Raw genomic sequence first — 24,340 nt, 5'->3', positions numbered from 1 at the left:
TCTTCAAAACACTGATTTCATGCCCAGAAGTGGGATTGTTGGATCATATGGTAGTTGCATTTTTAATTTTTTGAGGAACCTCCATACTACTGTCCATAATGGCTGTATCATTCATATTCTCACCAATAGTGTACCAGGGTCCCATTCTCCACAACCTTAATAACACTTATCTCTTTACTTTTTGCTGTTGTTGTTGTTGAGACAGAGTCTCACTCTGCCACCAGGCTGAAGTTCAATGGTGTGATCTCAGCTCGCTGCAACCTCCAACTCCCTGGTTCAAGCGATTCTCTTGCCTCTCAGCCTCCCAATAGCTGAAATTACAGGCACGCACCACCATGCCCAGCTAATTTTTGTATTTTTAGTAGACACAGGGTTTCACCATGTTGCCCAGATGGTCTCAATCACTTAACTTCATGATCTGCTCACCTCAGCCTCCCAAAGTGCTGGGATTACAGGTGTGAGCCACTGTACCCAGCCATCTCTTTACTTTTTGGTAATAGTCAAACTAACAGCTGTGAGGTGGTATCTCACTGTGGTTTTGACTTGCATTTCCCTGATGGTTAGTGCTGTTTACCACATTTTTATATACCTGTTGGCCATTTGTATGTCCTCTTTGGAAAAATGTATATTTCAATCTTTTGCCCATTTTTAAATCAGGTGTGTTTTTCTGCTATTGAGTTATGTGAGTTCCTAATATATTTTAGATATTAACCACTTATAGTTTACAAATATATAGATATATAGTTTACAAATATTTTCTCCTATTCTGCAGGCTGACTTTTCATTTCATTCCCTTTGCATTGCAGAAGATTTTAATGTAGGTAATAATGTCATGTCAGCCAGAAATAGACTCATATATTGTACAATTTCAATTTTGGGGAAGGGCCAGTGTGGGGAGTAGTTGCAGACTAACATTACTAAAGTGATAACTAAAAGTTAACTTAATGTAGAACAGGTCATTCTGATGACTGATGGTAGTTCTATCACATTTTAAGTGGTAACGGTAGCATTTGTGGTTGCAGGTTCAGATGTGTTGACATAAAGAGTAAACTTTGTAAAATATTTTAAGAGATTTATTCTGAGCCAAACATGAGTGACCATGGCCCATAACATAGCCCTCAGGAGGTTCTGAGAACTTGTGCCCAAGGTGGCTGGGGTACAGCTTGGTTTTATATATTTTTAGGGAGGCATGAGACATCATTTAAGAAATACATTGGTTTGGTTCAGAAAGGTGGGACAACTCAAAGTGGGAGTTTCCAACCTATAGGTAAATTTAAATATGTCCTGGCTGACAGTTGGTTGAGTTTATCTGAAGACCTGAGATCAATGGAAAGGAATGTTCAGCTTAAGATAAAGGATTGTTGTGACTAAGTTTTACTGTGCAGAGCAATCTCTCAGATCTCAGACTTCAGAGAGAGAGCAGGTTGCAAAATATTTCTTAACAGACCTAAAAGACTGCCTGACTTTTTGTTGATTATCTCCTGGATGTGGAAAGAAAGGAAGGAAAACAAAGGGGGAAGGGTATTCTCTATTGAATGTGCAGTTTTTCCCAAGAGAGACTTAGCAGGGCAATTTCAAGGTATGGCAAGAATATATATCTTGAGGTAAAACATTTTTATTTTTTCCCTTGTTATGCCAGAGTCAAACTGGAAAGTAAGTCACAATATACAGGGTTAAATAAAACCCATCTGATGGGAATTTATGGTTTGTAGGGCATGATCCTCCAGACCAATTAGAAAGGAATTTGGGCAAGATAAAAAAATCAGAGCTTAGTCCCAAAATGAATAGGTGGAGATTATACATTGTTGGAAAAGAGTGATGAGCATTGTTACTGCAGGCTAAGCAGAAGTTACAGTAGTTATAGGTTAAGTGGAAGCAGTAGTGGTTGTGGATTCAATTGAAGAGAATGTAGTCGTTGATTCAGTCAAAGAGATGGTAGAAGCGGTGATTGTTTGAATTGTCAAGTAAGTTGAAGTTGAAGTAGGACTTGATTTGTTGAAAGGGTAACAGTTAAAGAGCCTGTTACAGGGACAGCAGCCGTGGTTGCACTTGAAGGGATAGGAGCAGCTGTTACAGCTGCAAGCTGAGTTGAAGTGGTAGAGGTTGAAGTTTCAGTTGAAGTGGTGGCTGTGGCTAAGTTACATATTAAGAGGAAGCTGTAGTTGCAGATCTTGTGGAATTGGTGGCAGTTAGGATGTTGAGGTCGTAGTTTCAGTAGGTACACTTGAAGTGGTGTTTATTGTAGGTGGACAAGCAGTAGAGGGTGCTCCCGATTTGACAGTCACACATTCTCCATTGTTTGTGGACAGCTGGATAACAATGGAGGAATTGGCACTTCCTTTGTTATTCAGCAAGCATATTATGAGTACCCCGATTGCTGTCGTTATCACGCAAGCTAAGAGACAAGCCAGGAAGACTTTCCACGTAGACCAGTCACTGTGGCAATGTTCTTTTACCTAAGCATGTATATAAAAATATCAGCAAAGAAAAACAAAAATGCTAGTAATTTATCATCTCCTTTATATTACTTATAACGTATTGTATTAACATCATTTAAGTTACTATGTGTCTCTGAAAGTTGGGCTTGAACTCCATGTTTTTATGCAAGTGAAAATAATTGTCTGTTTTCCCTTACATTAGAAGACAAATCTGTAAAATTTTATCTTCTCTTATTCTATTTTCCATCTGTCTCTTTTCAACGGACTTAATTTTTGTAGAGCAGTTTTAGGTTGACAGCAAAATGAAGCAGGAGATACAGAGATTTCCTACATCCCTCCTGCCCTCACACATGTACAGCCTCACCAGTTGTCAACTTCTCCCATCAGAGTAGAATATTTGTTGCAATTAATTAATCTACAATGATATGTCATTATTAGAGTCCATAGTTTACTTCAGGGTTCACTCTTGGTGATGTGCACTCTATGGGTTTGCACAACTATATAATGGCATATATTTACCATTATAGTATCATGCAGAGTAGTCTCACTGCCCTAAAACTCATCTGTGTTCCACTTATTCTTTCCTCTCTCACTCCTACCTTTTTTTTTTCATGTGAGCAGAACAGTACTTTTAAACTGTAAATTCTCTTTCATGCACCTGATTATCCAAGGGACATTATCATTACCTCACACTGCTCCATTTCCTCAAGAAATCTGTCCTCTAACCACCATGCTCGCTCCTTCCAGCTTGTTTGTTCCCTGATACCAGCATGGCCTTTCTTTAGTCTTACTGAAACCTTTGGTTTGGCAGCCCTTATTTCACTTGGATTCCTCCTTATCCACCTTTTGTTGGGTGGTCCATTATTTCAATAACATTCTTGCTAATTCCCTAGAATCTCTTGAACTTCCTCTTCTCATTCTATCTAGGTGGCAAGTAAATGACTATTTGCTTTCTCTGTACCCTCCCTAGAGCTGCCACACTGTTGGGGAATGTAAAGCCCTTGAGCAGATTAGAACCAATGTAAACATATGTTCATCATCCTCAAATGAATTTTCTGTTCTGCTCTATCATTCTACTGTATTTCCCTGACTAAAATTCTCTTCTCTCATTTCAAAGTACTTTCTCAACCTTCTACTGTCTCTTCAAATCCGAAATGTCTATGCACCAACCCTTGCACACTAGTTGTCCCTTCTCATTCTCATCAAATGACCACACCTTCCCACTTCATTGAAAAACTCAAAAATATCTAACAGTAACTCTTTCAGACCCCCATTAGCTACCAAACCTGCAGACCTCAACACTGCAGCAGAGGTCTGCACTCCACCTCTCCTTTCCCGATTGACACAAGAGAAGTTATACCTCCAACTGACTGAAGCTGATCCCCCAATCTGTCTTTTGGATCCCATCTCCTCTCCCCTTCCCAGCAACATTTCTCTTTTGATTGTCCTTCCTCTCTGAATGTATACTTCACCACTTTCCTCTTAAACGGCTCTTCCTTTTAACATTTAAACCCACTCAGATCTCTCCCATTTCAAACAAAAAACATCCTTTGATTCCAATGACCCTCTTGCTATTGCATTTTCCTCTCTTCCCTGGAAAACGACATGTCTAGAAAGTTGCCTAGATGCAATGTCTCTATTTGCATATCTTTTAAGCCAATGCTATCTGGCTTCAGCTTCCTTCATGCCACTGAAAAAGTCACCAGTGATATTCATTCATTAGAAGTTCATTGTCGTATTTTAGACTTCATTTTACTTAAGCCTCCAGGAGCATTTGTCATTGGAGCCCATTCCTCCGTGTCTCTTTTGCTTCTGTGTTGTTCCATTCTCACTGGTTTCACCCTAGCTCCCCGGAAGCCTCTTCTCAGTTTCTTTTGAAAGCTCACTGCTCATTTTCAGCCTTTACTGTTGACATACCCAGGTACCTTGTCTCTTTTCACTGTAGGTCTGAAGTTAGTGAAATTTTTCTATAAAGGGTCAGATAGTAAATATTTTCAGCTTTGTGAGCCATACAGTTTTTTTTTCTGTCTCCCCAAAAGCTGATGCTCCCTAGGAACAGAGAGGTCATTCTGGGGTTGGGTCTGTCATGCAATAGGAGAGTCTTCCTCTGCCTCACTGAAAACACATCAAGCACACACATGACCTGTGTGATTAAGCAGGGCTGAGAGACCAGAGCTGTATAGTTTTTGTTACAGCTATTCCAGTTCTGTCATTGCAGTGGAAATGCAGTCACGGACACTGAATAAACAAGTGAGCATGGCTGCACTTCAATGAAATTTTATCTCCAAAAATAGTTGGGGCTTAGATTTGGTCACTTTATGCTTTCTCCCCAGGATTTCTCATTATATCCGTGATTTTAGTTACCAATCATATCCAAATGACTATGTTTATCCCCAGTTCAGCCAATCCCTCTAACTTTCAAATGCATACATGGTACCATATTTTAGATCTCAAAGATGCCTCAAATTCAATGTGTCCAAACCCAAAGTCATGTTCTTCTCAGTGAAACCTGGTTAACTCCCACATCTCACTAAATCCACCACCATCCATTCCATTCAATTCCATAAACTGGAACAAAGAGATCATCCTAGAAATCTCCCAATTCAGTACCAAGTCCTGTTAACTTTAGTTACTAAATATCTCCCATTATTATTGACTTTTTCTCCATCTCTGCTGATACCTGTCTAGCCCAGGCTTCCTTTATCTCTGCCTTGGGCTACTGCAATAGCCTCAGACCCTACTAGTCCCCTGTTTCTTCAAAGGCACCATGCTTACTTCTAAAATAGGACCTTGGCAAAAATTTGTCTGTCAATCAAGAAAGCCTTTCCAACCTCCATCCTCCATCCTCCATCCAGAACATAGCATGGTTCACCTTCAGTACAGCACTGTTTCCACAGGCACCTATTTTGGCACCAGTTCCTGAGCACTGGTCAGTGACTGGGAGAGAAATCAGGCACTATGAGAAGAATGATGCACTAATTTTTCTTAGAGCATCCCCAATTATTGAAGTAATATTGATTGCCAGGCTATGAATCGACTCCTGATAACAACCCTTTATAACTTCCAATCATTCAGCATGTAGGTGGCTACCTGGAATGAAGTATAGTGAGAGAGACTCAGAGAATCCACCTGAGTGCATTATCTCCATACCAGGCCTAATATCTGAAATTGTACAATAAAAAACTCCCAAGTTTTTCATTGTACAACTCCCTAATTTGCACATCAAATTTCCATTGATGTGCATTTTTACAAGGTAAACCAAAGCCCATTTTCTCACTATCGTTAACAAAGAGTAAAGAGATTATTTACCAGCACAGTTTTAAAGAATAAACACAAAATGTTAGATTAGAGACCCTATGTTGAAATCTACATGCTACCTCAGAAAATTTCTTAGCTTTTCTGAGTTCATTTAATTTATGAATTAGTGATAAAAATGGCTTGTGACTTATAGGATTGTCTTAAAATTACAAGAATTGAATTGGTTTATTAATACTGAAAGTATTTTGTAAATATTTGTTGTTACTATTCTTAGACAGGCAATGTGGTATAATAGAAGAGTCCAGTCTTTTTTAAATAGAGAGATATGTTTAATTTCAGAGGTACGAAATCTTAAACAACATCATTACCTTCTCTGAACCTGAAGTCTCTTATTTTGAAATACAGGATAAAAATTATCCATCTCATGTTGTTGTTGAGAAGATTAAAAATAACATATATAAGGTCACTAGTTTTCAAAAATATTATTTTTATTTTGGATGCAGTATAATATAGGATTTAGAAACAAGGGCTTTGGAGTCCAGTAGATTATTTCATTGTTACTTGGCTGAAAGCAAGATCCTAGGTCTGAACTATTATGAAATATGGGCCATGGTAGTTGTTGGAAGACTAGGGTTTCATGAAAAGCCTGATGACACCAAGACAGCAGTGAAAGAATGAGGACAATGGTCACTGAGGCCAGGGAAATGAGGGCCACTAAGATCAAGTTAGCCCGAGGATAAATAGCATCGTTTTTCCTTGATGGGAGGCACTGAAAAGGAGGTTCAAGAAAAGAAAGTGGCAAAAAGGCTTATGTACGTCTGGGAGAGGAGTCTATCATACTGCATTACACAGGTTTAAAAGAGCCCTTTAATGAAATAAAATGCACATGATCAGACAAAAGAAAATAAGTTCTCCTCCTGCTTTGGCCCCTTCTGGCAAAAACCGTGTGAGTTCTAGCAACTCTCTAAACTTTCCTGAGCCATATTTTCCCTAATTGTTAAATAATTTAATGGGACTAGATCAGTCATTCTCATCACTAGTTGTACATTAGATTCATCTGGGTAGTTTTTAAAAACTACTGTTTTCTCCCCCCACCCCCAACTCTTACCCCCCACCCCGCCACCTAGTCCCCAGGTGATTCTAATGTGTAGTCATGTTTAAGAACCACCAGGGGCCAGACACAGTGGTTCACGCTTGAATCCTAGCATTTTGGGAGGCTGAGGCATGTGGATCCCTTGAGCCCAGGAGGTCGAGACCAGCCTGGATTACATGGCAAGACCTTGCCTCTACAAAAAAATACAAAAATGAGTCAGGCATAGTGGCACATGCATGTGGGCCTAGTTACTTGGGAGGCTGAGATGGGGGGATTGATTAAGCCCGGAAGGTTGAAGCTTCAGCGAGACATACTGCACTCAGCCTAGGTGACACAGTGAGACCCTGACTCAAAAAACAAAAAATAAAAATAAAAAAAAGAGCCAGCAGACTCAATGCTATTGAAAACCTCCTTCAATTCCATGATTTATATGAATCACTTAACTTCTGAGAACATTTTCTAACTCCATCCTGCTGAGCTGATTTATTCTTTCACATTGTCCCAGAAACAGTATAAAATTCATATTGTTTTGTCCAGAATCAAGAAACAAGGCTCAGAGGCTCTCTACTGAGTCTCTATAGCAAGACTAAGCAGCGGAAGGAAGGAATTCCAGAGTTTGGGGAACCCAACTAAACCACCAAGCCATATCAGTAATTTATAGTCAATGTTAAATTTCTATACAAGGGCTGAAGGCTTCAAGATACAGTCATGAGGTAAAGTTCATCATTCAGTCTACAGGACATGAGGTCAGGAGCCAAGGAGAGCTGAGTCCATTCTCCAAAGCTAGCGGAGACACTCCAGAGAACAGTAAGGTTTCTGTGTCAAGATCACATACACCAGAGGCCAGAACCCAGGGAGCTAAAGAAAGTGCTACATACAGATTCAGAGGCTGCACAGAGTAAGAAAATAAGGTGATTGCCAGTAGAATAGGACCCATGAAACTTTAAATATGACACAGTCTCCCGTCAGAGCCTAATGGTGAATTAAACCCTAACACTGTCAACATTCTTATTTGTCTGTCCATCCCTAAACTTGCATTTGTACCTTACACTTATTCCTTTGATTTTCATATATGTTCTCTATCTATTGTGAATATTTGAGTCCCCAATTAGAACATTAGCTCTTGGAAAACAGAGACTAGCAAATATTTATTTTCTTGTGAATTGTCTCACAGTGACTTGTACCTATGCTGAAAATACAGTAAAAGCTTAATACAAATGTAAATGAATTAAGTAATTAAATACATTTTTTGGGAAAGAATAGGCAAACTATCTCCCCATATAGAGCACGTCCCACCTTGAATAAAAGTGCCTATGCTAAATATTACCTGTGTGTTACAGGACTCTGACTGTAGACATCTTGAATGTGCAGGGACTCCTGGGCTCACACAGACCCCAGCTAAGTTGGGAGAGACATCACTGGTTATGTCATTTGAAGGTGGACACCAGCGTATGGAACTGTGAGCCTCTTGGTCATTTGGACGTGGGATTGGCTACAAAGGCAGAGTGGAAGTGATTAGGAAATCTAGGAAGCCATGGCATTATATTGGTAAAATAAAACTATTCTATCAAACATACGAGTATAACTTTTAAAAGGAATAAATGTTTTCTTATCCTCTGAAGATAAAAAATCTAGGCAGATTATATACCTTATACTTTAACTAATTTTTGTAAGTTACCTAACTTCTAGTTTAGGAATGTGTATCCTCTTCTTCATAATATTACATCAATGGATTGAATATCTTCACGTTGCAAGCTGCCATATGTGGAGCATGTATTAAGAAGCCTCCGTAAGGAAGAGGATGGTAAGCTGAACTCCTTGCATATTATTGAGTACAACCTGTTCAGGTCATTTTGGAAATGAAAATATTGAAGTAAAAAGAGTTCATATGATTTGCCATCATGACACAACAGCGAGCACTGGAGCTCGGACCTTCCAGTTTTAAGGCCCATGTACTTTCCACTATACTATATTATACTATATATACTAGGAATAGTACAGTGTAAAGTACACATTGTTATGCTATACCATGTTATGCTAATATAGTAATGTAGTATAGACTATACTACATGATACTAGTGAAAAATTCTTATACAAAATGACTGCTTTACATAATTCATTCCATGCTCTATCCAATGGAACTTGCAAGCCTATGACAGTGACACAGAAAACAAACCATTTGTCGAGTTTGCAATATGTTTTTGCTGGATTCCTCTTGGACATAGAGTAGTGTAAAAACAGTCCACAACAATGTTAGTCTCTATTCTCACGGAGTCTATTTTCCCATGGGGAGGCAAAACAGATTACTGTATAATTAACACATTAATGCAATAATTATAAATTCTCATTCAGAGGAAGAGATGAATAAGGATTGAAAATGACTGAGTTGGTGGGAAAAGATTTTAGGAAAGGGATGTGTTAAAAGATAAAAGAAGGGAAGAATAAGATAAAGTGAAAATGAGAGAGCAGTAGATTCAAGAATTAATGGATCATCTGAGAGAGATTCAAGATGGGCAATTACTAGCAGCTCGGAATTGTAGCTCTCAGTGAAAGCGTAGAGAACGAGAGGATGCCACACTTTAAGACAAATTTTTGTTGCTCATGAACCAGGAGATTCCCAGCGGAGGAGCCCCACGGGTCACCAGCGTGACTCTTGTGGCCAGCGTGGCAGTTTTGCCAGCGCCTCGGTGAGGCAGTTCTCAGTGCAGAGTAAATGGGACTGGGTCCTCTTTTGGTCAACGTTTGGAGCTCCAGGAAGGCAGAGTCACCCATTCAGCTGATTGAAAAAGGAACTCAAGAGAGAAGCCAGACCAGAGATTCCCAGGCAGAAAAGCACCATGAATCTTAACGCCGCTGTTTTAGCCAGTGGGTTGCTCAGATTCTGGCACTGGGAATTAACAAGTTAGACATCCACTCAGAGACCTAATTTGAAAGTCGGTAATTACAAAGATGGCAGGTGGATAAATTTACAATGAAGGGAAGAAACCAGCCTTAAAAGGCTGAGAATACCCAAAATCAGAATGCTTCTCCCTCTACAGGGGATCACAGTTCCTCATCAACAGAGGAACAAGGCCTGATGGTAAACAAGTGTGTTCCATTAACAGAATTAGGCTTCCAAAAGTGGATAATAAGAAACTTATGTGAGTTAAAAGAACATGTGCTAGCCCAATGTAAAGAAACTAAGAACCTTGATAAAAGGTTTGACGAAATCCTAATGAGAATAGACAATTTAGAGAGAAATGTAAGTGAATTAATGGAACTAAATTTCTATAACATTAAATATAGATAAGATGGGATACTCCTGGCAGTAGACAATTAGCTAAGTTAAATTTTTCTGTTAAGTATAATACCAAAGAAATAGATAACCGTCCCATGTTTATCAAATATGAATAAAAAAATTCTACCTACTATTCATTAGGCAAATTTGAAGTTGAATTTATCTTTTGATAATATTCTTGCTTATTTAACTAGGTGCTGATCCTTTTGTTTTTGTTACATTCAATTTGCTTGTGGCTAGTAAACCTGAACTTTTAATTCCCTTTGCAAACAAAGTGAAACTCACTCAGCAGGCCAGTTTCCCAGATTTTTCTGGCTGTTAGAATCCCAGCCCTTTCAGAGAGGGAAGGTAATGGGTGGGTCTACAGGAAGGGTGGGGAACCTGTAATCTAGGCCCAGTTTGAGAATAATATTGCAGCCTAAGTAATGATTTTACTGTGTCAGGTTGCTCTAACTCTTAGTACAGGTGAAGTCTCTATTCAAAACTGGAAGAGTCGGAGAGCTGTAAATAATATTTAATCATCATTAGCATAATCTGCATTAGCTAATATTGGCCACAGGTACCTGAAATGTATTAGTTATATTTACAAAAAGACACTCTATAAATTTTATCCCCTAACTTTATAAGGATTAACTTGAGATTTCTTGTATCCCTAACAGAAAAACAAGGACACCAAAATTTATTTTCCATATGTTTATGATCTTTAAGTACTTTTTAAATTCCATTATTGAATTTGGCCTGAAGAGAAAAATACTGTTATACTTATGCCTGAATAATAAAGTAAAATATTTAGTCAGCTATCCAGACATATGCTGTAAAAAAAAAAAAAAAAACTTAAGCTAATATTTGTAAACCTCTCTACATTTGTTATTATCTAGAGAAACTATCAAGATGATAAATACCTGGCCAAAGAGAATTTATTTTCCATCTGAATATTTGGACATCTTGAAGATTCAGTTACAGGGTTACCTGAGCAACTGACCAAGCAAACTTCCAAACACCAACCTTGGACTGAAGATCTTGTTCTTTTGGTGAATCAGAAATCCTCTATAAGATTCTTGTATTAATACTTACTGAGGAACAGGACTTTCTTCTTGGGTTTATCTTATACGTGAGTTATACAGGCTGATTATCACAGCTCCGTATGTCAAAAGCAAACTATTTCTTCACACGCGTTTCATTCATCTTCAGGCAGTGAATTTTAACTCAGCATTTTAATTTCCAATACCTGTCCTTCCTTTTTTCTGATGTCAAAGATTATTTGGTTGGATATAAATAGATACATAAAATTTGCATAACATACAGATACATGATTACGATAACTACATGCTGAAGGCTTGGTTCTCGGCATAAAAATTTTTTTTAGAGCAGACAAAGCATGTATTTTTGGAGGATTTGCTTCTTAGGAATATTAATATCTATGATTAATACCTGGTTTTAAAGCATATCTAGAAATCTGAGTTCTGACAAGTCTAAAAACTCTAAGCATCAAATTGTAAAACTAGAACTTAATAAATAAATACTGACATCATTGAAGTTTATGTTTACATGAGAGTGAATATAGAAAGTTAAATGGATCTGGGCCGGGTGTGGTGGCTCACGCCTGTAATCCCAGCACTCTGGGAGGCAGAGGTGGGTGGATCATGAGGTCAAGAGATCAAGACCATCCTGGTCAACATGGTGAAACCCCGGCTCTACTAAAAAATACAAAAAATTAGCTGGGCACGGTGGCGCGTGCCTGTAATCCCAGCTACTCAGGAGGCTGAGGCAGGAGAATTGCCTGAACCCAGGAGGCGGAGGTTGCAGTGAGCCGAGATCGCGCCATTGTACTCCAGCCTGGGTAACAAGAGTGAAACTCTGTCTCAAAAAAAAAAAAAAGAAAGAAAAAGAAAAAAGAAAGTTAAATGGATCTGTTTGTATATCCTATAGCCATATGGCCATAGAAACATTTCTAATACTTTATATCTATATATATTTAAATTAATACCTGAATACATAACATAGTAAAAAAAAAAGACATAAAAGTCACAGCACAAAAATTGATATAGGGTTGCTCTTTATTTTTGGAGAAGAATGCAAAATTATGATCTTGGCTACACTGCAGAGAAGAGATTAAGCTGCTTTTAAATGCTGAAAATGAAACTGTAATATAGGCAAAACTATCAAAACAGAGCAACAACACTCACCAGCTGGTTTACAGAGTGCTCAACATTCAATACGTATGTTCCATGTTTTCTGTCCATTCTTGAGCTGCCAATATCACAAGCTTCTCTCCAAGAATATTTTTCAATTTGTTCATTGCCCTTTATATCTGCAACCATGAAACAATTAAAACAACTGGCAGAAATCAACTATGATGCATCGGCACAAGCGAGGATTAAACTAAATACTAATTATTCACGAAAACAGGATCCACCTTAGAGGAGGGAATTAAATGTTAATTGCAGAAAGATGCAAGAAAACCAATACTTACCTCTGAGGGTTACTGTGACTACCCACTCTGAAAATCTTACATTATTCTTCTGTCTCGCCTCTTTGGCCCCATCATTCAGGAACTCACGTTTTATTTTCGGACCAACCCCATAAGAAAAGCTCTGAGATAGCAATTTACCATTGCATACTTTCTATTCAAGCATGAATGCCTCTCTCCACTTGTTGGCACCATCTCTTAGGTACCCATGACCTTAGGGACACTTCACCTTTTCAGTTCCTGGTTTGGTATATGGAAGTCTCTTTGGTTGGCTGCTCAAGCAATTCACATTCATTAAAAACTATTAGAGTCAATTTTCTAGGCAGTAATGGCAAAGGAGCAACAAAATATTGAAAATATTTTTTATTTTAATCAAAAAATCTAGTTTGTCCTAAATTGTAAAAGGATCAACTCTTGTATTGATTTATTCACTCAACAAATGAGAATATGGAGTTTCAAAAGTGTGCCAGGTATTTCTGTAGTGCAGAAAGTTCCATAATAAACAAAACAAAACACTCCTGTTCTCTTTGTATATGGTATTTTTGGATTCTGAATATTTTTTAAGTTAATCTTTAAAATTTCTCTTATGAATGTATTCATTACCTTCAGCCTGTAAATTTTACTGGATCAACTGAAGTAACACAGCCTCAAGCTGTAGAACACAAAGAACGTGGAAAGCTGTCAAGGAATTGAAAAACTGGGAAAAAATTGTTCTAATTAAAGTATGATGATTTGCTACAACATGGATGAAGCTTGAGGACATTGTGCTAAGTGAAGTAAGTCATCACAAAGAAGACAAATACTGTGATTTCACTTATATAACATACCTAGAATAGTCAAAATTATAGAGACAGAAAGTAGAATATTGGTTGCCCAGGGCTGGGAGAAAGGAGAAATGGGGAGTTATTGTTTAATGAATATGGAATTTCAGTTTGGGACAATAAAAAGAGATCTGGAAATGGATGACAGTGATGGTTGTAGAATATTGTGAATGTATTTAATTCTTTGAACTGTATACTTAAAATGATTAAGATGATGAGCTTTGTGTTTTGTGTATTTTACCACAATTTAAAAAGTGAAAAACAAAAACATAAAGACTTAGTCATGTTGAAGCAAAGCAAACAACCAGTGTATAGCCATAGGGCATAGGGACCAACATGGGTTAAAGGTGTCAATAATATTAAAAATGACTTTTGAATTACTTTTTGATTCATTTAAAAATCAGAATATCATTATTAAATAATATATAATTGCATATTTAAAATATCACTAAAATATTTAAAATTTTAAATATTCTAGTTCTAAATGAAATGTTTTTGCAGAAACATTTCATTTAGAACTAGAACCACAGTGGAAGTGAAACTCCATTAATATTGATGGCAACTACACATTACATCAATGCCATAAAGAGTGGAAGATTACTCTTGTCACTGGAGTCTCACCCTCACAATCTCTAACTGGCCAAGCAGTTACAAGACTCAGTCACAAAATTTGGAGGAATATTTTAAAATTTAAAATTAAAAGAAATAGTAACAGAAAAATAAGACAACATTTTATTCTACAGCTAAATATACCACGTGAAAGTCAGATTTTTCTTTATTTTGCAAAGAATATTTCTTCACCATGTATTATGAACAATTCTTTGAATGTCTCAATCTAAACCTTAGCATAAAAAGCAGAGGACACCTGGATTGTTAGAACGGGCAGAGAGCGTGGATACCTCTCATTACTTTGTCAGAGTTGCCGATAAAGGATCTTTGTTCTGAGCGGGATTTATAACCAAAAAGAAATCTGAAAGTCTTGTTGGCTGACATGAGGTTGAGAAAACTCTTTGATAGCTGGCCATTCTTTGCAGTGTACGCTGACAAGGGAAGGGGGCTGTTTTTCAGCCATCCAATAAGGAAGTGAATTGGCTGTGTTGTCTCAAAGCCTAGGTCAAACATGTTTTGATTCATATCATTGAATTTCCTAATTCCAAATGTAAAGTCTACTTATAAATTTTAAATGTGGTTATATTGACAAAGCACAGTCTTCCTTTAATTTATTCCCAACTTTTTACTGAGTGCCTAATGCATCACAGGCATGTCTGAAGCCTGGATATCAAATTAGCAGCAACCAAGACAGGCAAGACCTCTGCCTACACTCTATTTATTGAAAGCTTGACTTTTGATTTTAACTTTCAAATTTGTTTAAAGTGTTAATATTTGTGTTCAATCAAAGAGAATGTTCTGTTTTAGCTTTTTGTATGTTGGAACTAAAGAAAGAACCATAATGATAAATATAAATGATAAATATATTTCAACTTCTACAGAATAAAAGGGAATTGTATAATTCACCTGTGTTTGAGCACAGTGATTAGGAATTCATGACTTACGTAGGGGTTGTTATTCCATTTTGGGATAATCTTTGCTGTTTGAAAGTTCTTTCTCCTATGGAGCCAAAATTTTCCTTCTTTTGCTGACTTATACCCTGGTCCTCCTATATGGAGATACCTAAAATAAAACTATTTTTTTCTTCAGAATATGGATCTAAAATCCCTAATGCACAATTCTAAAAATAGAAAGGCTTTGCAAACTGAAAATTAATTTCTATGTTTGGCATAAATTTATTTGGCAGTGAAAATTAATCTAAACAAACAACGATATTTTGGGTCTTAAATAAATTTGGCATTAGCATGGTTATTTATATATTCAATTACAAAAATGTTAATGTGTGTTGCAGGCTACTAACACATGTGCTGTGTAATATGCAATATATGTACCATATTTTATTAAATTTTTAGAACTTTGAATTATGAAACATATCTAACTCAAGCCTTTCCACGTGAGTGATGATGAGTTTATAGAAATGTTACATTTTTTTTATACCCAGGACCTCACTGTGTTGCCCAGGCTGGACCTGAACTCCTGGGCTCAAGCAATCCTCCCACCTCAGCATCCCAAGTAGCTAGAACTCCAGGTCACACCCATTTGTGTCAAATTTTACGATTTTTAAAGACAGTTATGTCCCTCCTTATTCTCATCATCCTGAAAAACTATTTCATAAAAGACTTCAATTAGTAAACTGACTCTCATGACTGGCATTTGAAAACTGAATGAAAAGAAGAAAATGTAGGTTAATCAATTGTGAAAAAAATACTACTCTGATGGGAAATGTTGATGATGGGGGAAGCTATACATGTGGGAAGGGGCATGAAAACATATTTTTCCTCTTGGTACCTTTTCCTCAATTTTGATGTGAATCTAAAACTACTTTAAAAAATAAAGTATATTTGAAAAAAAGAAGAAAAGAATAGCTTTAATCATTGTTGGATTGCAGGAAATGGTGCTACCCTTAGGCAACCTCTGACATAGATTTGATTACCATAGTATTACTGACATTGTAGAAATGTTCATGACCCTTCCAATGGGTGTACCACACTGTTCAAAGCTAATCCTTGTAACACCTACAACAATTAAGTACTAGTATTCCCACTTTTCTGATGAGACATGTGTGCTTTCAGTGACCTTTTACAAATTCAAGTTACGATTAGGGTGTGTGGCTTTCAGGATCTCTATTCATTTCTTGTCGATGGTCATTTATTAGTGTCTAGTGTATGCCACCCTGAGCCAAAGATGGGCAGAAAAGGTAAAAGACAACCCAGAGCTTGAATTCATTGTAAAGACCATACAACCCTGGCAGCTTTAGAGACTGTGGTGACGTATATCAAGATTCATCAGGGAGGTGTGGATATTCACTGGAAGCATGGCCAGGGTGGTGCTGCCACCTGGAATGAGACCAGCCCAAGAAAACAGAGATTCCTGGAATTCAGGCTTTAAATAACAGAATTTAGCAACTCTCAGGGTGGAGACATGCCTCATCATCCTTGCTGATTCTGCAAGTTCTGTCCAAGCATGAGACAAATGTTAGGATGTTTACAGAGCATGAGGATGGGGAATCAGCTATGTGGGCCTTATTTTCGAGAATATCAAGGCCCTAGCTTTTGGAGCTGAGGTTTACCCAGCAGTGGGACTAGTTTTTAGGGATGCGCACAAAAAGATTAAGGCAGGTCCCACATTTCATAAAAAAATTGTGGCAAATAGACTGCTTATTAGAGTCAGAGCTCAGAATGAAACTCACAGCAAATGTCAGATCTAAAAGATGGAGCAAATAGAGAAACTGGGACTCACAAGGTCCAGATTATAACTGGGTTATCAGATCTGGAACCGAGATTGTGGTCAACTCAACCTAGCATTAGAGTGGGGTACAAGGGCTCAGGGATGGGACACCACAGCTCTGTTCAGGGCTGCAGTAGCCTCGCTTGCGATACAGTGGGCAGGGCAAACCGGACAGTCTCGGAGATCAAAGTTAGGACTTGGCTACTTTCATTAACCTCACTGTAGATGGAGGATGGGCTGGTAAAATATGAGAGCTCATGAAGCTGGAGCAGCTCATAGAACTACCTGAGTCAGGTTTGGATGTGGAACACTGATGGGAACTAAGGCAGGACTGCAGAAAGCTGTGATTAATTCAGCTCTGAGGAAGTGGTGAAGAGTGGCAGGTAGGCAAGGTAGTGAGAAGAAGTGAGAATTAATCACTGGGACAGTGGTCAAAATATTAGTAGGCAAAGGAAGTGATCTTTGAGGGTTGAAGGTGGTGACAGTTTGGAAGAGGCAAATTTACATCCAAATTTTAAAGGTCATCAGTGCACATGGATGGATAGAGAAAAGGAAGGAGAACTTGTAGAAGAGAGAAGTGAAGACCACCATGGAGTGGCAGAAAGAGGGAAGGCGCTGGGGGAAAGTAGGAAGAGTGGCCTGAAGGTAAAGTAAAGGCTAGAATGAAAATCAGTGTTAACTAGACTACATAGGCAAAAAGGAAAGAAATGTCAGGATATGAACTTTAAAATATGAATTGAGAAATGAATAATACAATAGTCTTTGGAGCAAGAAAACAAATGAAAATTAGATGTAGAATAACTAGTTTTATAGCCCTAGTGTTAGTAAAAAAATAAAATAAAATTGTAAATATCCCTAAATTAATTTCAGTGTTAATACAATCTATTTACACTGTTCACTGCCCTTTATTTATGTCCCCTATTGGGCACTGGATGTTGAAATAGAAATAAGAATTCCACCCTCACACCTAAGGAGGATCACATATGATGTTTAAATATTAAACAAATACCTAATTTTTTACTTAAAATATTTAATATTCTATATTAATAATTTATAAAAAATATTTTAAGCAATATGCCCAAGAAGGCATATTCAAGGCATATTCTAGAATATTCATAGCCTCATTGTTTATTATGCTAATAAAAGGGAACCCAACTCAACTTATATCGCTAGGACAAAAGGTTAATAATTGAACGAAATACTATAAAACAGTGAAAATGAATAAAATAGAGTTACAAGTGTCCATGTAATTTAGTTGTAATCTGGGCAACCCCACAGCTGCATTGTGAAAAAATATAGTTTAATATAATTCATACAAATTTTAAAACATGCAAACTGTCCTATATATTTTAGAATTTAAATATTAAATAGCTAAATATTTACTTTAAATATTTTATATTTAATATTTATTAAATACATAAATAAATCACTGGTTTACTATTTGGACCATGATTGTTATACCTGCCTGTGCATTAGAATCAGTTGTGAAAGTGTTTATGAACATACATTCCTGCCACACTCCTGCTGGTTATGGTACAGTAGGCCTAGGGAAAGCCCAAGCATATCAACATCAGTTGAAACCTCTTGATATCCAGGAAATGTAAACAAGGACTGTTAAAATTAATTATTTTAGTAATTGTTTTGTATTGTTATTTCTTCTGCATCTCCTTCAGTATTTTGGGAGTAGACATATAGCAAATGTCTGACATTTAACTAAGCAACTATAAGGTTACATAAGGAATAGCAAATAATTACTTCTAGCAATTGTGGTGCTACACAGGAAAATAATCTGAAAAAAACTTAAATAAATAAAATAATTTTACACATAGAGAAACAAAATGTGGTACTTAAAACATAGATAGTATATTGATTCAATACATAGAGAATGGTCATACTAAACGAACAGTAAAAGAACTACATTCCCACTGATGAACAATTTAATTTTATAAAAACAAAAACAACATTGGTAAGGAATACCCACAAATGTTAGTAACAATTTCCTTGTGAGATTTTATCAAGTTACTTGGAGAGTGGTCTCTACATTTTTTTTCTAGGAAAATTATACAATCTGAAATTTTAGAAAAATTGTTAAACTCTTACAATTTCTTACAATTGAAATATCAATTCTAACACAATGGAGATCTCTTAAGTATAAAAGACAAATGCAGTGGATTTGGTGTCATGGCGCTGGTGCTTGGAAATGGACTAAACTGTTACTGCTGGCCTTTGCTGTAGGCTCTGCAGAAGTATTTCTGTTAGCTAAACAAATCACCATGATAGCATCTGTAGATTCAAATTGAGGGTACGTGCAGCTATGGAAATGGTCAAAGATAACTTAATCAAGGTGATTAAAGGTTTGGTTGCCATATAGAAGGCTACCACATTGCTGTAGTTTCTGTGAGAATAGTGGTATTAGCATTTCCATTAGTAGATGTACTGGAAGGGAAGAGAGAGGTTGTGCTGTTTCAGCCAATGTGCTGCTTCTGTTGTTGGTGTACATTCAATTGAAATAGTGGTAGCTGTGAAAATTGAGGGCTCAGTTGAAGTGGCACTTGCAGCTTAATTTGATATGATGATAGTGGCACATTCAGTAGACATTGTGTAGCTACATTTTAGCTAAAGTAGTGGTAAGCAGAAGGTTCACCTGAAGTATTCATTATACACCATAAAAGGTGGTGTCTATCAGTAGTGAAAAAACAGTGATCCTGAAGGAGTATTTTGGACCTTGTCACAAATATTGCAGCTCAAGTCATAATTTTTACTGCCATTTTGCTCTGGCTCTGTTCTAACTCTAAATTTTAAAATTTGAATAGGCAGACCACTGAAGATAATGTTTAATCAGCTGTTCAAAAATAGTCAGTTAATGCCATTCAGTGCAGCTGAGATGCACTTGGTGTATTTACAGAAAAGTTATGATGTAAGATGTACTATTTCCCCAAGAAGAAAAAAACAAATACCTGACATGCCTTTTTGAATCTCACTTGAAAGTGATATTTTATTCCATTGGTCAAAATTGACCTCATTACATCAAAATATCCAGATGGAAGTAAAATTTTCAGAGTACTATAAGTACTGTTTGTATAGGATTTGAAACATATCTAACTTTGCCACTAACCCAAGTAAAGGTTAACATGATCAATTAATGCCTTCCCAAAAGCAACTACTTTTTGTTTAACCTCAGCACTTTCAAATAAAACTCCCATCAGAGAACTGAGGATTCAGAAAGAGCTGAGGACCATCTTTGAAGCTCACATAAACTAAAACAAATGTGGGTGGGGGAATCTCCTACTTTTGAGACAGAAGTCTTTTACTTGATGTTCAAGCATTCAACAAATATACTTATTGAGCAACATGACTTTCTGTTTTGACATGTTTCTTTTATATATGTATATATATGTGTATATATTATTCTGGGGCACATGTATGTACGGAACATGCAGGATTTTTGCATAGGTACATACATGGCAATGCTTGCTGCCTCCATCCCCCCATCACCTATATCTGGCATTTCTCCCTATGTTATCCCTCCTCAACTCCCTACCCCTCTCTGTCCCTTCCCTAGTCCCCCACAACTGACCCAAGCATGTGATGCTCCCCTCCCTATGTCCATGTGTTCTCATTGTTCAACATCCGCCTATGAGTGAGAATATGTGGTGTTTGGTTTTCTGTTCTTGTGTCAGTTTGCTGAGAATGATGGTTTACAGATTCATCCATGTCCCTACAAAGGACATAAACTCATCTTTTTTATGGCTGCATAGTATTCCATGGTGTGTATGTGCCACATTTTCCTTGTCCAGTCTATCATTGATGGGCATTTGGATGGGTTCCACGTCTTTGGTATTGTAAACAGTGACATGATGAACATACATGTGCATGTGTCTTTACAGTAGAATGATTTATAATCCTTCAGATATATACCAAGTAATGGGATGGCTGGATCATATGGAATTTCAATTTCTAGGTCCTTGAGGAATCACCACACTGTCCTCTACAATGGCTAAACTAATTTACACTCCCACAAACAGTATAAAAGTGTTCGTATTTCTCCATATCATCTCCAGATCTGTTGTGTCCAGATTTTTTGATAATCACCATTTTAACTCATGTGAGATGGTATCTCAATGTGGTTTTGATTTACATTTCTGTAATGACCAGTGATGATGAGCATTTTTTCACGTTTGTTGGCCATATAAATGTCTTCTTTTGAAAAGTGTTTGTTCATACCCTTCACCCACTTTTGAATGGATTTGTTTTTTTCTTGTAAATCTGCTTTAGTTTTAGATTCTGGATACTAGCCCTTCGTCAGATGGGTAGATTGAAAAAATTTTTGCCCTATTCTGTTGGTTGCTGATTCACTCTAATGATTGTTTCTTTTGCTGTACAGAAGCTCTGGAGTTTAATTAGATCTCATTTGTCTATTTTGGCTTTTGCTTCCAGTGCTTTTGGTGTTTTAGTCATGAGGTCCTTGACTATGCCTATGTCCTGAATGGTTTTGCCTAGATTTTCTTCGAGGGTTTTTATGGTGTTAGGTATTATGTTTAAGTCTTTAATCCATCTGGAGTTAATTTTAGTGTAAGGTATCAGGAAGGTGTCCAGTTTCTGCTTTCTGCACATGGCTAGCCAGTTTTACCAACACCATTTATTCAATAGGGAATCCTTTCCCCATTGCTTGTTTTTGTCAGGTTGTCAAAGATCAGATGGTTGTAAATGTGTGGCATTGCATTCAAGGCCTCTGTTCTGTTCCATTGGTCTATATCTCTTTTTTGGTATGAGTACCATGCTGTTTTGATTACTGCAGTCTTACAGTATAGTTTGAAGTCAGGTAGCATGATGCCTCCCACTTTGTTCTTTTTGCTTAGAATTGACTGGGCTATGTGGGCTCTCTTTTGGTTCCATATGAAGTTTAGGGTGGTTTTTTTCCAGTTCTGTGAAGAGGGTCATAGGTAGTTTGATGGGGATAGTGTTGAATCTATAGATTACTTTGGGCAGTATGGCCATTTTCACAATATTAATTCTTCCTAACTATGAGCATGGAATGTTTTTCCATCTGTGTCCTCTCTTATTTCGTTGAGCAGTGGTTTGTAGTTTTCCTTGAAGAGGTCCTTCAAGTCCTTTGTTAGTTGTATTCCTAGGTATTTTATTCTCTTTGCAGTGATTGTGAATGGCAGTTCATTATTGATTTTGCTCTCTTTAAGACTGTTGTATAGGAATGCTTGTGATTTCTACACATTGATTTTTGAAGAAAAATACTTTTCCACTCACTTTTAAACTGTTCTTTAAACTGTTTATTTCAAGCTACATATCCACATTTGTTTCCATCATCAAGGCAACTACAGAAACAAAACAAGAGTTTGGCTCTTTGGTATGGAAAACATGATGATGTCTATATATAAACCAGATTTTCTTGATTTATGGATTGGATTTGTAGAGCACATATAACATTAATTTCTGTTTTTCAGAGACATCAAAATTATTTGAGTTTTGAAAGTTCTAGAATTAGTTTCAAAAATCTAAGAATTCTATACCAAAACCTAGATATCAAACTTAAAAAATACTGTTTAAAGTAACTAAAGCCAGCATTATATGGTTTTAAGTGCATATAATTATTTTAACTCATTATTAAATTATATACCAGAAAATACTAATAGTTTAGTTTAATAAATGCATGAAATAAATTTTAAACTATTCCTTTAGTACCATAAAATAAAAAAATACAAAATTTCTGACTTTCAGGGAATAGCTGAGAAGTTAATAAATTGTCTTTTCCTCAATCATTGAAATTATGCATTCTTTTTTGTGAAGAATGTGTAAGCATTACTTCTATTACATTAAAAGTCATAAAACCAGGAATAAGATTCACATAAACACAATATCCAAATGGAACAACAGTTACTCATGGGCTGGTTTCTGGAGGGGTCAATATTTACCATGTATTCCCCATGTTTCCTCTCCATTCTTGAGCTACCAGTGTCACAAGTTTAACTTCAAAACTAATTCCCCTTTTGATCAATGATTGCTCTTTATATTTGAAATCTTGAGTAATATTTTAGCTGACTCATGGCAAATTCACTGTGATGCATCTGTGCATGTGTTGATTAAATTAAACATTAAATATCAGTTAGAAGACCCACCTTACAGTCAGAAGTAAAATATTCATTAATTGCAATAAGAAACAAGAAAACCAATCCTGGCTCTAAGAGGTGTTGTTGCTTCTTTCTCAGCATCCTATCTAGCAGAAGCAAAATGTGGTAATATGTAATATTTCCTTTCCTCCTCTTGCTATCATCCCACAGACATCATTCTTCTAAAGTTCAGGGCCGGTCCATAAGAGGACTCTGAAGTATGTGATGTTTCCAGTTGCCTTCTTTCAAGCCCAGGCTGACTATTCTCCCTCTCCAGGACTGACCTCCTCTGAGGCATCCAGGGCTCCTGCTCATCCTGCCTTGATTCAATCCGCCCCCAAAACTTTTCAGTCCCATAGTCCGAGTATTCAGCAAGATGAAATTTTCTTGGATAGTACTTTCTTAGACCACATCTCTGTTTTCTTTCCTTTCTTTTTTTTTTTTTGAGACAAGGGCTTACCCTGGTTTTTGTTTTGACAAGGTTTTACACTTCATTGTTTTAGATAAGGTCTTACACTGCCCAGGCTGGAGTGCAGTGGTGCCATCATGGTTCACTGTAAGCCTTTACCTCCCAGACACAAGCAATCCTCCCACCTCAGCTTCCCAAGTAACTGGGACCACAAGGATGTGCCACAATGTCCTGCTAAACTTTTTTAGAGACAGTGTCTCACTACATTGCCCAGGCTAGTCTCAAACTCCTGGACTCAAGTGATCCTTCTTTTTATGGTGTTAGGTATTATGTTTTTATGGTGTTAGGTATTATGTTTAAGGTATTATGTTTTAGTGTAAGGTATCAGGAAGGTGGGATACCTTCTCTCTTTTCTTCTTTATTAGTCTTGCTCGTGGTCTATCTTTTTGTTCATCTTTTCAAAAAACGATCTCCTGGATTCATTGATTTTTAAGGGATTTTTGTGTCTCTATCTCCTTCAGTTCTGCTTTGATCTTAGTTATTTCTTGTCTTTGGCTAGCTTTAATGGGATCTAATTAAACTCCAGAGCTTCTGTACAGCAAAAGAAACAATCATTAGAGTGAATCAGCAACCAACAGAATAGGGTAAAAACTTTTGCAATCTACCCATCTGATGAAGGGCTAGTATCCAGAATCTAAAAAAACTAAAACAGATTTACAAGAAAAACGTAAATCCATTCGAAAGTGGGTGAAGGATATGAACAGACACTTGAGATTATAGGTGTGAGCCACCACACCTGGCCTCCAACTCTGTTTTCTAGAAGGAGAGCAACATAGCTTAATAAATCAATAACTGTTGATTCATTTACCAAGTTTCTTCTCTCTCCTTTTTTTTTTTTTTGTATGGTGTCTCGCTGTTGTAGGCCCTGGCTGGAGTGCAATGGTGTGATCTCACTGCAACCTCCACCTCCCAGATTCCAGCAATTCTCCTGCCTCAGTCTCTTGAGTAGCTGAGACTACAGGTGACCACCACCATGCCTGGTTAATTTTTGTATGCACAATAATATATAAACCTAATCTTTGAAATTTTTAATGCACTTTGGCCACTTAAAAGTGA

General features: G+C 37.1%; 2 protein-coding genes and 1 non-coding gene across 3 annotated transcripts in view; all 3 read right to left on the bottom strand.

Annotated features, from left to right (window-relative positions):
• The window catches only part of RAB27B (RAB27B, member RAS oncogene family), a 308,125-nt gene extending 295,778 nt beyond the window's left edge, over positions 1 to 12,347 (bottom strand). Inside the window, exon 1 of the mRNA XM_078348194.1 lies at positions 12,253 to 12,347. The gene's annotated coding sequence lies outside the window, so the exon portion shown is untranslated. The remainder of the gene's footprint in view (positions 1 to 12,252) is intronic.
• LOC118146903 (dynactin-associated protein) lies at positions 1,598 to 12,347 on the bottom strand. The gene is made up of 3 exons (XM_035271148.3): positions 12,253 to 12,347; positions 8,117 to 8,281; positions 1,598 to 2,456 (listed from the first exon to the last, which is right to left on the bottom strand). Exons 1-3 carry the CDS (start codon positions 12,307 to 12,309, stop codon positions 2,190 to 2,192), a joined length of 489 nt encoding a protein of 162 aa, XP_035127039.2. The 5' UTR covers positions 12,310 to 12,347; the 3' UTR covers positions 1,598 to 2,189.
• Positions 4,476 to 4,609, bottom strand: LOC118147062 (small nucleolar RNA SNORA64/SNORA10 family). Its single transcript, XR_004733234.1, has one exon. It is a non-coding gene; the product is annotated as a small nucleolar RNA SNORA64/SNORA10 family (small nucleolar RNA).
• Positions 12,348 to 24,340: the final 11,993 nt, after the last annotated feature.

The sequence above is a fragment of the Callithrix jacchus genome, chromosome 13 (genome assembly GCF_049354715.1).
Source record: "Callithrix jacchus isolate 240 chromosome 13, calJac240_pri, whole genome shotgun sequence".
NCBI classification, from domain to species: domain Eukaryota; kingdom Metazoa; phylum Chordata; class Mammalia; order Primates; family Cebidae; genus Callithrix; species Callithrix jacchus.
This window is presented reverse-complemented; position numbering and strand designations above follow the sequence as displayed.

Bases quoted from the DNA above. Each gene is read 5' to 3' on its own strand.
- LOC118146903 (XM_035271148.3), bottom strand. From the start codon at position 12,309: ATGGACAGAAAACATGGAACATACGTATTGAATGTTGAGCACTCTGTA. The intron at 8,282-12,252 runs GTGAGTGTTGTT...CTGCCTTTGTAG, and splicing joins AGCACTCTGTAAACCAGCTG to CCAATCCCACGTCCAAATGA. The intron at 2,457-8,116 runs GTAATATTTAGC...ATACATGCTTAG, and splicing joins CAGAGTCCTGTAACACACAG to GTAAAAGAACATTGCCACAG.